We start from the raw sequence: 14985 nt of genomic DNA on the forward strand, positions 1-14985 counted from the left end.
ATTACAAACTGAATAAAATTATGTTATCTTGTAGATTGTATGCTGAATGTTATATGGAAGGACATAAATGGATATGTAAAAACAGCTATTGAATCAGGTAAAAAGTGTTTTGCTTTTTTTTGTGTCATTGCTGACCAGTTAGAGTCTTTTTTAAGACTGGACCTGAAGTAGTATTTGCTTCATTGCTGGTAAAACTTGTTTTTAGTCATCATCGGTGGTTCTTTTTGAAGCAACAACTGCTGTTTTTCATGATGCCTACATCTTTCATGATGCCTACAAATACAAAATCATACAGATCTGATCCAGTGGGGTTATGAGGGAAGGCACAGTAATGCAAGACTGCAGGGGTATTGCATGCAGCAGTAAGACACAAAAGCACTGACTGCTTTTCTTGCTGAAGAAATCTTTCTGTTAAAACAAAAAATAAAAATCCTCCCCCAAATCTTTGGGATTGAGAAGTGGAGATATTCAGTGTATTACTCAAACTGGAATAAAGTGTTTGTTACGTGGCTGTCACTACCATTTTTTTCTTTAATTAAATTTTATTTCATAGTATAGTTTCTTCACAGATGTATAGAATTAAGTTGTTTCCAATTAAAAAAAAAAGTGTTCCTTACTCTGTAAGGGCTTTGAAAGCCCAGAACGTTCTTGCTAACGAAGTCTGTTGCATTGAAAGGTGTAACTGAAAGGCGTACCAGAAATGAAGTGCAGTGCTTGGATAAATGCAAAATTTCTGAGCATGTCCAAGTTAAGGTGGTTAATGATATGAAGGTGTTTGTTTTACTAATAAAACTTAGGGGGTTTTTATTTAAGGTTTTCAGTTTCAGTTACGCTGTTCTTCGGAACAGAGACTTGGCACCTGAATCTATTAAGTTTTTGGTATATATTTATACACAGAATTTTTTTGATCTTACACTGCAATGTATTTTAAGTTTTAAAGGATTGTCAGAGTGACCATTACTTTTTCTGCGCTAACCGTAAATATGTTTTATTGTAGGAAATAAGAAAGAAAAGCAAGGGTCAGAAATACTGACTATGTTGCTCCAGGCCTTAAAAAACATTGTCAGATCAAATTCTCTTCCTGTGCAGAAAATATTGGTAAGTTGGGTGGTTTTGTCTGTTTTTTAACTATCATTTAGTTTTGATGGTCTAGATGCTGGTTGGTGGCAACGTTTTGCATCTAACGTATCAGAATGGTCTCTTTGAGAGACAACTTTTTTTGTGTAAACTGTAAGTTATGCAATTCTTGTCAGGTGGCATAGTGTTGCTTAAGAGTTTCTTTCTTTAAAAATGTTTTTCAGAATTATCAGCAATGTTCACAGTATTGGGTGTATGGTTCTCCTACCAGAACCTTCTGCTTCAAGGGACAGTTACTTTCACAATGTTGGTTTTTTTTCCTTTTAATAAAGGGAAACTGTTGTTTCAACTTTGCTTTTGTTTGTGGTGATATTTAAAATATTAGCACCCTCAGGAAAAAAATACTTCAATGTGCTTTCCTCTTTTTCCCCTACTTAGTCCCTCATTGATATTACCGTTAAGGAATTGCCTCCGAAAGTATTGGGATCACCAGCTTACCAGGTTGCTGACATGGATCTTTTAAATGTAAGTCTGACTTCATTCCATAACCTGTCTTTATGCTGAACTGTATTAGGATGTCATATTTGCACAAACACTATGTGACATAGCTGTGAGATCCAGATTTTTCAGAAAACCACATTATTCCATGCTCCAGAATGCAGACTTTGTTTCCAGCCCTCACTTCTGGTGAGTAATTGAACTGTCTGGAGCTAAAAACGGATATGCTGAAAGTACTGTAATAATGAAAGGGAATTTCTTGCATCCAGGTCATGATTTAAAATACAGGCTTGCAAAATACTTCGCAAGGAGACTGCATAAGTGAAACTCGTACTACTTACATACTGAAAAAAAAAAAAAGTTTTGGGGAAATGTTCCGAAGTCAATAGAGAAAAGAAAGGTAGAAAGAAACTTTCTAGGTAGAAAGTTTCTACTTTAAAGAAAGGTAGAAAGCAGTACTCCTCAAGAAAAATTAAATGCACAGAAGCAAAGCAGAGAACATCATGCTAGACAACATTATTTCAGAAAAAGTTCAGAAGTGGTAGTGAACTGAAGCCTGAACTTATTTGCCACAGTCTACTGCAGCAAAACCAGTGAATGTTCATTAGTAGTGGGAACTACTCTGTCCTACTTTGGTCCTTACAAGCCCTCACTGGAGTGCTGTGCTGTGTTCTGTGTACTGCATTGGAAGGGAGACATAAATGATGGCAGTCTAGAAAATAACCATGAAAATAAACCTGTGAGAAAACGCTGAAACGACACTGATTATTTTTTATTTTTTGTGTGTGGTTTTTGTTTGGAGAGAGCAGACCGAGTAGGAGTGTGCTACCAGTTAGAGTTATTAAAAGCTTAAAAAGTCGCTTGGAGACTTTTAAAATTGGAGGATGATTAGCTCTTCTGCGTGCACCAGTAGGTAGGGGGCAACTTGTTTATTTTGCAGCAGTGGAGACAGAGCTTTCTAGCCTATGGAAGCAGCTACATGTTTATGTTATTAGCCAGGGAGTGCATAGAAATAATTTGGAGGCTTTTTTAAAAGCAGACAAATAGCTGCAAGAGAAAACCTAAGTGTAACAGCGTGAGCGAATGCTTCGACTCAAGTGAGCAGTATAAAACTTTGTGTTCCAGACTGGCTTAAGAGCTCAATTCTCAAAATTCCTCCCAGCTTTTTCCCCCCAAGTGTTCTAATTTACATTTGGAGGCTTTTTCTGACTTAGGTACAAGAGTCAGAACTTTATTAGGGTGGCTGAAGTTTTAACTGACAGATATTAAATGCGTTTTGTTAGATGCGTTAACATTAGCAAACCCGAAATACTTAAGATAGATTTTAACAGAGGTTGTCCAAAATGTGTCTTGCTGAAACCTTGAAATAAGCAAATCCCGGGTTGCTCCGTCTTGTTCCAGGGATCATCGTATGCATGGATTGCATATGTACACCTACCTTGTTGTAACTTCGAGGCAGTAATGACTAAGTGCTGTAAAACTCGGCAGCCTTTTAAACAGAAAAGTTTTTTGCTGGAGAGTTGGGCAGGGAGAAATTTAATGAAATACAACAAGGGCAAGTGTAGAGTCTTGCATCTGGGTAAGAACAACCCCATGTACCAGTACAAGTTGGGGACTGAACTGTTGGGGAACAGCACAGAGGAAAGGGACCTGGGGGTTCCGGTGAACAGCAGGATGACCATGAGCCAGCAATGTGGCCTTGTGGCCAAGAAGGCCAATGGCATCCTGGGGTGTATTAGAAGGGGTGCGGTTAGTAGGTCGAGAGAGGTTCTCCTCCGCCTCTACTCTGCCCTGGTGAGGCCACATCTGGAATATTGTGTCCAGTTCTGGGCCCCTCAGTTCAAGAAGGACAAGGAACTGCTTGAGAGAGTCCAGTGCAGGGCCACAAAGATGACGAAGGGAGTGGAGCATCTCCCTTATGAGGAAAGGCTGAGGGAGCTGGGTCTCTCTAGCTTGGAGGAGAGGAGACTGAGGGGGGACCTCATTAATGTCTATAAATATGTGAAGGGTGACTGTCACAAGAATGCAGCCAGGCTCTTCTCAGTGGCATCCAATGATAGGACAAGGGGAAATGAATATAAGCTGGAACATAGGAGGTTCCACTTAAACATGAGGAAGAACTTCTTCCCAGTAAGGGTACCAGAACGCTGGAACAGGCTGCCCAGAGAGGTTGTGGAGTCTCCTTCTCTGGAGATGTTCCAAACCCGCCTGGACGTGTTCTTGTGTGATCTGATCTAGGTGGTCCTGCTCCGGCAGGGGGATTGGACTAGATGATCCTTTGAGGTCCCTTCCAATCCCTGACATTCTGTGATTCAGCTGAAGCACCAGGATCTAGCAGAAGCTTGGGTTTCCAGCTTCGTGTCTGGTTTTTATTTTGAAGTGGTAGAGTTAACAATTTTTGCTATCTTTTAATAATTACAAATTTCTGGCTTACTGTATGTGTATTCTATATTTAAGTGAGGCAACCATTTCATTTGACCAATGCTTATGTTATTTTGACCTCTTACATTTCTCTTACAAGGGAACACCAGCTTTGTTCTTAATTCAGCTGCCTTTCCATAATAACCTCTTGGAATGCTGTGTAACAGATGAGAGGTATGTGGTGGCGTTTGTTTATAACGAGCTTTCCATAGTTCAAGACTTTATAGAAGCTTTTCCTAACTTCAGCTGAAAAAAGTATCTTACCTATTGAACTTTCTTCCCTAGATTCTTTGTAATTCTAGAAACGCTCGTGGGTTATGTTTTGTCTGGGCCTACATCTCCGCTGGCTTTCAGTGAATCTGTGATCTGCATTATCAATCAGAGTGCAAAACAAGTGGAAAATAAGGAGCATCTTTGGAGAATGTGGAGTATTGTTGTTAATCCACTAACGGAATGGATTAATCGGGTATAGTGGCTTTTTATTCTCTTCCTCGTCCCCGCCCCCCAAGAAAAGACATAGGAAAACTGTGCTGATCTTTTGTCCTAATGTATTTTCAGGAATTGCATGTCTTGAAGCAATAGGAAAATTAAATAAGCCCTGGTAGCGTTTGCGTGTGTGGCTTTTCCTTTCATGTCCCTCACTGGAATATGAACATTGCAGTGAGGACGAAGGGCAGCAGTGGAGCCGCGATCCAAAGTGTGGTGTAAAGTGGTTGTAGTCACTAAGAATGATCACTGTTAAATACAGGGTCCAGCAGAGTTTTGGGAATGTTTTCCTCCTTTTTTTAACATTATTAACATGTTTATAGATGTGCTTCAAGCCTTCACTCCTCGGCATAGTGTTGCTGCTACAAAGGGTGGAAACGTGCCCTCCAGGACCTTTAACTTTAAAATACTGAGGCCTGTTTGTTTTGTGTGGAAATATAATAAATACCAAGTTGTGATGTTTAGAACAATGGTTCTTACTGATGTTGGACTTCTTGATCGGAAGTCCTGATGAAAACCACAGAAACTGTAATATGGAACAAGTTCTGCAGATCACTTAGTGCAAGTACGTGGGCTGTAACGTTGGAGTTGTTGAACTAATCCTCAGGTAGTCAGTAGACCTAAAAATCTTAGAATTTATGAAGAAAGTTTCAGATGCTTTTAAGTAGTTTGCTGTCATCACTTATTGCAACTGAATCAAGTGAAAAATACATGAGATGTTTTCTAAGTGATTGTTTTTATTCCTGGAATTACGTTATTTTGGAATGAAGAAACAGTACTGTTATCTCTAAATAGTAGGGTCGGCTTGAACTCTTGGAAGCACTGAGAATAGCTAACTTCACAGTGCCACTGGCAATGTAGCTTGCATGGATTTTGTGCACAAAATAAATGTCTTTGGAACAGCCTTGTTTGTCGTCTCAAATTGGCGGCTTCCTTAACGAGCACCTTGTTTTCTCGTTGCAGACTAACGAAGTCAATCAGGGTGATGCACTGGAGCACAACTTCAACGCTGTTTACAGTGCATTGCTGCTACCAGTATCGCATATCTTCCCCGTTCAGGACTTTCCACAGGTAACAGTGGCTGCATAATGTTGATTAGAAAAAATGTGGGTTTTATAAAAAATGTGACGTGCTATCTGGTAATCTCAGAGTAGATTGTTACCAATATGTGTACACGTTGGACCGCTGCTCCAGGGTTGGAGTTCTTGAGTTAAATAGGTTTTGACAGAAGAAGAAAACTTAAAGCAAATTTGTATCTCTGTGCACAGACATTGATATTTATAAACTTTTTCTTTCTGTTGTTAAAGCCAACTATGAAATCCTTGTTGCGCACTTGGTCAGACCTGTATAGAGCATTTGCTCGCTGTGCTGCTTTAGTTGCAACAGCAGAAGAAAACGTATGCTGTGAAGAACTTTGTGCCAAAATAATATCTGGGCTAGAAGGTGAAACTCCAGTAGTGAGTATAAACCAGTGATATTGAACTATATAAGTACTTTAGCAGATATATTTTTAAATTAGATATAAGAACCTATTGTAAACTCTAATGTAGTACTTGCTGTAACTTAAAGTGTTTTGAGTGAGACTTAGATGAAGCTGTAACAAAATTCTCTTTACTAACAGGAGTTGGAGTTGATCTAAAAATGGATTGAAAGAAGATAATAAAAAAAAACACCTATAAAGCTTAAATATTAAAATAGCAGTTAAGCAATCTTTGGATTTGTCTTCTAACTATTTAAGTAGTACTGGTTTAGTGAATGTCATCATCATGGTTAATGTGATGTGTCCAGTTGAAATGGGTGTATATATAAAGTAACTTTGGGTTGAATTAACAAATGCCACAGAAACAGGTGTTTTGAGCAGAAAGGAGGGTAGAGTAGTGCTGTAGCAGTCAGAGATCATCACTTGCTGTATTCCTGGTGCTGCCAACCCTGCACACTAAAATATAAAGACTTTGCTTCTAAAGCTTTACAGAAGAGAGAGCTTTTGAAAGAAAACCTTTACATTATCTGTCTTGCCTGTTTGCAAGCCCACATCATATGGGGGGATCGAGTGTCTGTAGGTGTCAGTGACCATCAGCTTGGGAATATAAAGTCCTTTGTGCTTTGAAGTTGACTGTCTTTTGAAAAAATACTGTGAAAAGAACAAATAAACAAATGAGAAAGAAAGATGGACTTTGAAAACATTGAATTTGGAGGATTACGTCATTATAACTTCATTTGGATGCTGCTGTATCCTGATGATAAACTTCAGTTTTCAGAAATTAATAATTATTAAGCAAACCAAACTTAAACAATTTAACTTAAACTTCAGTATGGAAGTTATATTGAAACTAAACTGTTTTTTTTAGCCCACAATAGCAATGTTCTGTTTAAAAGCAAAGGGTTTTTTTTTTATTTAGAAGAATTTGTGATGGATTGGGAAAAAAAAAGCTTGACCCATCTCTGTATGTACTAGAAATCCATTGTGCTTCCTGAATGATAATGGCAAACATATTATTACACCTCCAGTGACTTTTCTCAAAGTCCAGCTTTGTCCAGTAACTGAACGTAAGCACACACCGACATTTGGTAACGTGTGTTGTTAGACAGCTAGATACTTTTGATGCATCTTCTTCAATCTACCACCTTCTTACAGCTGCCTGTTACAGTTTGCTTCTTTAGATTGTGTATATGTTTTTGCCTTACTTGTATAAACTGGGAAGACTTCATCTTCAGCTTGTGTAAATCTATTTTAAAATTTAATCTTACTTGATAATGCGGACAAATCTCTTCCACTTTTAAATTTAAAAGCTGTTGGTGTTGCTGTCCTGAATGGTCAACGTGTTTTTGTCTGTCGCTGTTGCTCTTTTGGGCTTTGCTGATGACTTCTGTTTCCTCCTCAGGTGTTCTCAATGATGGATGGTCTCACCCACATTATATCAGTTATGGTTGACTGCATCAACTTTGCACCATATGGTACTAAATATCAGCCAAAACACAGATGTAAGAAAATACTTGAATATTGGGGTTTTCTGTGCCTTTCTTCCAGAGTCAGTTGAAAATTAAAGTTGTTGTACGTGCAGAAGTGATGACTAGGATATCAGTGGTCTGTGTATGCTGTGCATATTACCTAAACACTGGAGGGATTGACAAAAAAAAGAGAAAATGGGACTAAAAACCATCCAGTATGCATATTTGAGTATCAGATCTTTTCTGTTTGCTGAACAGTTGAGTATTACTGCATAACCTGACAAAATAGATCTGAAATTGATGTAAACATTGAGGCCACTTTACTCTTCAGTTAGTAAACTTCTCAGTACGTAACACGTTCTTTGTTCTGTTTCCTACTCCCATTTGCAACTACTAAAGCTGAAGAAATAATGTACAAACCAACTTAATTCAATATAAAACTTGAAGTATTTATCATTCTTCTGCCCCATATTAATTCATTAAAGTAGTAAGTCATCATGTTGGGCTGCTGAAAGAATGAAATGCTTTAATGGCAAGTGTTGATGAGGGAAAACATGATGGAAGCTTCACTTTATAAATAAATAAACTCATAAAACTTGATACTTCCCCTTCCTTGCTCCGCACCTGTTCCTGAATTTATACATGTCAGCTAGTGTCTCTAGAGTGGTTGCTGGCTTTTTGCAAGTAGGTGTTAAAGATACTTAAGCATAGTCATTTGTGTGACCAACCAAAAATATAAATAAGAGGAATGGGAATAATATCTGTAGTAGTATGATAAAATTATACATTAAAAAAATGCATGTCTTCTGTTAGATCAGGTTTTAAACTATTTGTGTGTAGCTGTGGTTTGGGAATCAAAGTCCTGTCTCCCATGCAGACAAAAAGTTCAGATGTGTTTTGTTTTAACACATGTTGGTTAGATAAGGGAAAAAAAAAAAAATTTTTTTTTTTTTTTACTGTTAGCTCCACAGACGCCTACAGATTGGTCTAAGAAGAAAAAGGAACCCCTTGGAAAGCTTGCCTCTCTGTTTAAACTCCTGGTGATGTTACTAAACTCTTTCCATGTGTTCAGTTCCAAAGAAATCTGTTCAGAAACATTGGTCTCTGTTGGTCCTTCAATTATTGCTGTTCTTCACAACATCATCAGCCACGTTTCATTGCCTTCCGTGATTGGGACTATGTTTGCAATTTTTTCAAAACCCCTGGCAGTGTTTTATGAAAAAGCAAAGTGAGTATTTTAAGAACGGTTGGAAAACTGGATTCGTTGTATTGGTGAAACTGTGTGTGGTCTGTGGCAAGTGGTGGATTTCCATATAGCTCAGGGATTTTGAGAGCTTTTGCACTAATGTGTTGAGAATTTTCAGCTCCTCACCTTCGAGAGTGCCCTGCCTTTTGCTCGATTCAGCCTAGCGAGCAGGTACTAGTTCTGTAATGCTTTTCTTCAGAAGTAGAACCAAACCGGTGCAGTCACACACGCGAGGGAAGTGTAGGACTTCTGAAAGCCTGGTCTTTAAAATCTTCATCTCTTTAGAGTGACTGTGTCGTCGTCTCTGCGAGGGTAAAGTGTTTGACTTCCATCTGCCATTTATTTTCAATCCAGTGAAGATACTGCCAGTAATTTGTTTTCCAGTGGGCAGGAACTGCGTAAATTTTGTAGGAAAAAGAAATCATAATAAGTGCAGTGAAACCCTCTAAGTAGAGGGAATTACTGAGAAATACTTCTTTGTTGCTCTGCACTTTATTTTTTGCATGTGGCTTTGCTGTTTTATTTTTTAACCGTTGTAGGATTCTCTTCCCAGGACGTGATGGGATTATTAGGGGCTTGGTGGGAGGGGGCTGGCAGTGTCTCGTCTCCAGTTCCTTGATGCAAGAGATGTACACTTTGCTCATGATTAGGAAAAGAAATGGAGTACAGCCTTGAGTGTTTTGGGAGGAGGGAGGCTAGGACAGGATGCTGCCAGTCAGCCTGTAAATGTTCTCCTGAAGCTTTTCCTGCAACTTGAAGCAGGACTGCTGCCACTAATCTAAAAGTTGTCAGGAGTCCCTGACTTGGAGGCAAGAATCCACTTGTTCCTGTGTGAGGTTGAGTTGAACGCCACCTCTCTCCATCTCCCATCTCATCTGCCTTTGTTTGAGAATTCTTTTGTAATTAGTTGTTAAAAGGGAGAAGCGAGTGTTGGGTGTGTATTTTTAAAGGAACACATATCCAAGAAAGGTCGCAGGCTGATAAAATGAATTACTAAATGCAGATGTCTCACACTTTTCGGGATGGTGTACCTAGGGATTTATTTACATGGAATTACTTAGTTTAGGTGATACTTTAGCTTTTTGTGTAAATATTTATGGGGCCTGGGAAATCTGTTTGGGGAGAGGGTTAAGAGCAACAGAAGGAAGAAAGTGACGAGTTATTTCATAAGAAAACCTTTGTTTGTGCTAATTACTACTGATCTTTCCATTAGCTTCTCTTAAAAGTTAGCGTAGCCGTGGGGGTTAAAGGATAGGCGTACTTGGAACAGTTCACATCGAGGAATTTTTTTTAGTTGTGCAATGGGAGGCCAGTTTCACAACATTATTTCATTAAGTTGTCTACTAAAACTAGTGTGCAGTGCTTGAGTGCGTTTGTGTGTTTGATTCTTATGTTTGAGCTAAGTGAGGCGGCAAAATGTAACTTTTTTGTTTGTTTTTGGCAGGCTTGATGATGTATCTAAAGTATACAGTAATCTTAACAACAAGGTAAATTCGCTATAGAAATAGCTGGGGTTTGGGAAAATGTGACACTGTAGAGTTTTGCTTTTCATCCTGTATTCTAAAACAAAATAAAAATAATTGTAATAAAGATAGAGATTTAATTTTTGAACTATATATTTCTACTAAAAAGGTAGCTAAGGGGAGGACCACTCAGCTTAGCTATTAGACTTTTTGCGTGGTGAGGCATTTAAACTCGTTTATTCAGGCTGTGCTATTCTACGGGATAATAATTTAAACTTTCAAATAGTGAATGTGTGCAACATTTGAATTCAATAGAAAACCTACCAACCTACCACTCCTTCCCTCCCTCAGCTTGAAAAACTGCTGGCCGAGATGATGCTGTGCTTACAGTCCCACTGCACCGGCTCTTACGACAGCGACTTGCTGGAGCAGCTTTCTCCCATGCTCTGTGTTGTGTTCCAGCATAAGAGCAAACAGATCCGCACCCAGGGCGCCCACTTCTGGAACGCAACGTTTGCGAAGACCACGTCATTGACATACCCCCAAGAGTTAAAGTAAGACACAGATTTTCTTACATTTCTGTGTTTTTAAAGGTAGAGATCTCGGGTTATGTACAAATGAGTTGGCATTTGTCGTGGTTTAGCCCGGCAGCCAAATGGCGCACAGCCACTGGCTCACCCTTCCCCATCCCCGGGGAACGGGGGAGAGAGAAGAAAGGAGGAGACTTGTGGGTTGAGAGAACAATTTAACAATAATATAAGGTTAAAAGTAATAATGATAAAATAATAATAGATAATGTTACGAATGACAGGACGAGAGGGAATGACCTCAAGTGACACCAGGGGAAATTTAGGTTGGATATCAGGAAAAATTTCTTTACAGAGAGGGCTGTAAAGTATTGGAACAGGCTGCCCAGGGAGGTGGTGGAGTCCCCATCCCTGGAGGTGTTTAAAAACCATGTAGATTTGGTGTTGAGGAACATGGTTTAGGGACCCTGACAGTGCAGGGGCAACGGTTGGACTCGACGATCTTGAGGGTCTCTTCCAACCAGACGATTCTATAACAATATATGCAAACAAGTGGCACACAGTGTAATTGCTCATCACCTGGTGATCAACACGTGTCTCGTCCTGTCCCGACAAAAGATCCTGAAACAGGTAAGTCCTGACACTACAGTCCCAGCCGAGTGAGAGGCCCGAAAAGAGAGAAAATAAAAACTCTGAGAGAGCCCTCAGAAGAACAGGAGTTCCCAAGCTTACTGGTCAGCCTTCATCTATATGCTGGGCATGACACTGCACTACATGGAATACTCTTGAGCCTCAATCCTAAATTTAAGCTCAAATCCTGAACTAGGAGTTGCGGGCCCTTTGTCCTGGCCGTGCTCTCCCAGCCTGTTGTGCTCCTGCGCACTGACAGAACACGGGAATCTGAAAGGTCCTTGATGTCTCAGCACCAACTATAGATATCGGTGCGCTGTCAACATTCTTCTCATAACAAATCCCAGACTAAACCCAAAACACAGAGCTCCTCTAGCTGCCGAGAAGAAAAACTAAATCCTAGTCAAAACCAGTACAGTATTGCTCTGGTTACCATTTATGTCCTGCTTTTTGTGCAAGCTGGGATATCTGTTGGTCTTGTTGCGTCCCCACGTCCCAGTAAGTTTAAAATTCTCCTTGTCTTTTGCTGAGCAGATCTGTGTTAAGCCAAGCCAAAAAGAAAATGCCACTCTTGCTGCCCGGGTTCGAAAGCATCGAGATAGCTGAGGAATGCAGCGGCCCGTTCTCCGATGCGGTAAATGTTTTGTTGGCCCCAGTGGGTGTGTAACTTCACAGGAGCTGTTCCGAAGGTAGTGCAAGGTCAATTTTGACTTTCACTGTGCTTGGCCTGCACTTGCTGCACGTTTGGAGTGATAAACTGTGCTGGGTAATAAGCACTGTTGAAAGACCGAGCTGTTTCTTAACAGTTCATGCGTTTTAAATTTTGGGTTCTACTAGCTTGTTTGAAATAACTAATTTTTTTAAGTTGTTCTCTGCATAATCTAGAGGAAAATGGGAGTGTGGGTCAGTTTAGTTGTAGAAATGAATACATTCCAGGATGGATTTGTGAGCTTGGAGGTTCTTTGTACAACGCGGTCTGTGTGTTTTTATGGAATAGATGGAGAATTCACAGCTGGATGCAAAGATAAGTGGAATGGAAGTAAATTTGGGTCAAAAACGAGACTCTCTGTTGGCACAGACGAGTGAACTGAAAAACGAAGTCAAAGACAAGTCCAGCCATGTGCAAGTAACATCTGCCAAGGTAAGGTGTTCACAGGTGGGTGTGACAGAACCGGATCCGTTACCTGCTGCAGCAGAGCAGCTAGCATGCTGCTGTGAAATCTCAGCAAAAACTAATGAATTTTGCAATGCTGAAATATTTTTCTTTCAAATGTACGCTCCGTAGCACACTTTAATTAAATTCTCCTGTTAAAATTCTCTGAGTTTACAGATTGCTGACTTTTAAGGAGGGGTGATGGAAGGCTGCCTGATGGGTGGGAGGAGTGGCAACCAGGTACAAAATTCACACCTGAGTCTGGTTGCAGGTTGTGACAGATTTGAGGTGCTGAGGCAGCCCTTGGTTTTGGTGGACCTGTGCCGTGTGCTCCAATCTGTTGCTTGCCCTGGGGAGAAAAGGGTGCTCTATTCCTAAGGAGTCACTGATTGAGTAAACAATAAGTAATAATCCTTGTTGAGTATTGAGGTACCATCACCTGCTGCAGACTTTGGACCTCATGGTGCTAAAAGAAGTGCAGGAGCTTACTTGAGGGCACGGAGGAGGGGTGGCAGAGTCCCTCCAAGGTGTAGTGTTGCGGAGGGGGCAGTGGGAAATCCCTCGTGAAGAAACTCAGCACCTGCTGAGGGATTTGAGCTGATTACTGTGCTGAAAGAATGGAGGTTATTTGAGAACTGTTCCATTTAGGATGGCTAAAAACAGTTATGAAAACACTTTGAATTCCTCTATTTTGTTTCTAATCCAGGTTTGTTTTTTTTTTTCTCCTTTCTGTAGTTGAAACTAGAATTTTCATCTTCCAAGACTAAAAGTGAGATACTGTTGGAAGAGGAGAAATCTGTTGATTTTGTGTTTATTCCTCCAGAAACGAAAGCAAGAATATTGACGGAACATCAAAAAGAAGTGCTTAGGTCAAAGAGGTCTGTAATTAATTCTGTGTTAAACCTAATATGAAATGTCATTACATCGAGTATGTCAGATGGACATGTCAGTTCCTGTGTCTCCGACTGCTATAGGGAGTTAAGTCTTACTCTTCTATACAAGTCACAAAGTTTAAAGCTAACAAAGTTCCTTACTTTACTCTTTTAAGGCAACCAAATGATTCTCCGATCCGTGTTTCCTATTTCGATTAAATATACTCTCTGTTATCTATTTGGAGTTTGGTAATTTGGAGTTAACATTTTTATTTCATGACTCTCACTTGCAATGTGAAACAGAAGATGCCATTTTTCTTAACTCATTGAAATGAAAGGGTTGGGTTTTTTTTACCTGATCTGAAGGAAGACTTCCAAATTTGAAAGAGAAGTCTTCTGTCAGCAGCATATCAGAAATTAGGATATTCCTAAGGGAATCTTTAGAATTATCTTCTCTCTTTATGTGAGAAAATTAAATACTGGAAAATTAAATACCTGGGCAGCTACCAGAGCTGTTGACAAAAACAATCTAAGCAAGATTTGCGTACAGCGGTGTTTGACAAGAACTCGGTTAGATTACGGAGCTGGTATGTGTTGATGAATTCATTGCCTAGTGGGATCCCCATCACAGCTTTTTTCTTCCCCAAAAGCATGTTTGAAATTTGAAAAGATTGAATGCAAGTGAAAATAGTGGTCTTGAAATAAGGAGATAAAAATAAGTCTGACTTAGCATTTTGTTTCAGGGTTGGTATTCCTGCTATGTACAACAATTTGGACACGTCGCAAGATACTACCTTATTTTCTCAATATACTCAAAGCCAGGAAGATTCTTTGTAAGTAAAGGTGGCCAGTATATTCTTTAAAGGTGTCCCCCTTTTTCTGCAACACTTCTCACTAAAGTAACTTCTGTTTTAGGGAAAGATCATCTTTACCAGAAAAAGCAAAAGAAGATACTAAGCCCCAGGTAATTTCTCATTGTCTAATGGTAATTAAGACATAAGAATTATAATCCTACCAGTGATGTTTTCTTCCTATTAGTAGTTCTGGTAGTTAATGGCAAAACTCTTTGATTACTGGCTATGATTTGATTTTAAGATTGATTTAGAAACTCTTGAAGCCAAAAAAAATATACTCCGAAACGTATTGGTTCACAGGAATTATTTCCTTTCTCTTAAGACTCTTGAATATCTTCATTTTCTTGGGCTTCCTCTGTTTTTTCCACGCCTGGGTGATCCTGACGCAGGCTCCGTGACTATAGAATACACTGATGGCTTTTGTGGTTTGTATTTCATTCTCGTCACCAGAACTGAATCTAATACCATTGCAGTGTTCTTTGTGCTGTGTTCTTTTTTATATAATTTACACTAGGAAGGGCCAGGCATTAAGCATTGTGACTTAATTGCAAAATGGAAAGATCTATATGTGCTGTCTCAGTGCACATGTATTTAAGGTAATGTAATTACACAGCTACAGGTGTCACAGGGACTTATAGATCTGTCACGTGTATATGCTACCACTGACTAATGTTTTATTGGGGTAAAATACCAAAAAATCAGCTTAGCTATTTGTCCACATTCTGAACTGCTTTTTGGATGATGCTGTAAGGGCTTGAGGTGGATTAAATAGTAAATTTTGGAAAGAAAATAATTATAATTGTAAATCC

At 39.5% G+C, this 14985-nt stretch overlaps 1 protein-coding gene across 3 annotated transcripts in view; it reads left to right on the plus strand.

Annotated features, from left to right (window-relative positions):
• Positions 1-14985, plus strand: part of RIF1 (replication timing regulatory factor 1) — a 35965-nt gene that overhangs the window by 14111 nt on the left and 6869 nt on the right. For all 3 annotated transcript variants that reach the window (XM_086615319.1, XM_086615322.1, XM_086615320.1), the window contains 16 exons: positions 35-97; positions 998-1098; positions 1516-1602; positions 4097-4170; positions 4282-4462; positions 5446-5553; positions 5790-5939; positions 7365-7464; positions 8395-8659; positions 10122-10164; positions 10492-10694; positions 11832-11931; positions 12295-12438; positions 13186-13328; positions 14066-14155; positions 14238-14286. In XM_086615319.1, the coding sequence (XP_086471445.1) occupies positions 35-97; positions 998-1098; positions 1516-1602; positions 4097-4170; positions 4282-4462; positions 5446-5553; positions 5790-5939; positions 7365-7464; positions 8395-8659; positions 10122-10164; positions 10492-10694; positions 11832-11931; positions 12295-12438; positions 13186-13328; positions 14066-14155; positions 14238-14286 (1901 nt within the window). The remainder of the gene's footprint in view (positions 1-34; positions 98-997; positions 1099-1515; positions 1603-4096; positions 4171-4281; positions 4463-5445; positions 5554-5789; positions 5940-7364; positions 7465-8394; positions 8660-10121; positions 10165-10491; positions 10695-11831; positions 11932-12294; positions 12439-13185; positions 13329-14065; positions 14156-14237; positions 14287-14985) is intronic.

The sequence above is a fragment of the Tauraco erythrolophus genome, chromosome 8 (genome assembly GCF_009769465.1).
Source record: "Tauraco erythrolophus isolate bTauEry1 chromosome 8, bTauEry1.pri, whole genome shotgun sequence".
In the NCBI taxonomy this organism is placed as follows: Eukaryota; Metazoa; Chordata; class Aves; order Musophagiformes; family Musophagidae; genus Tauraco; species Tauraco erythrolophus.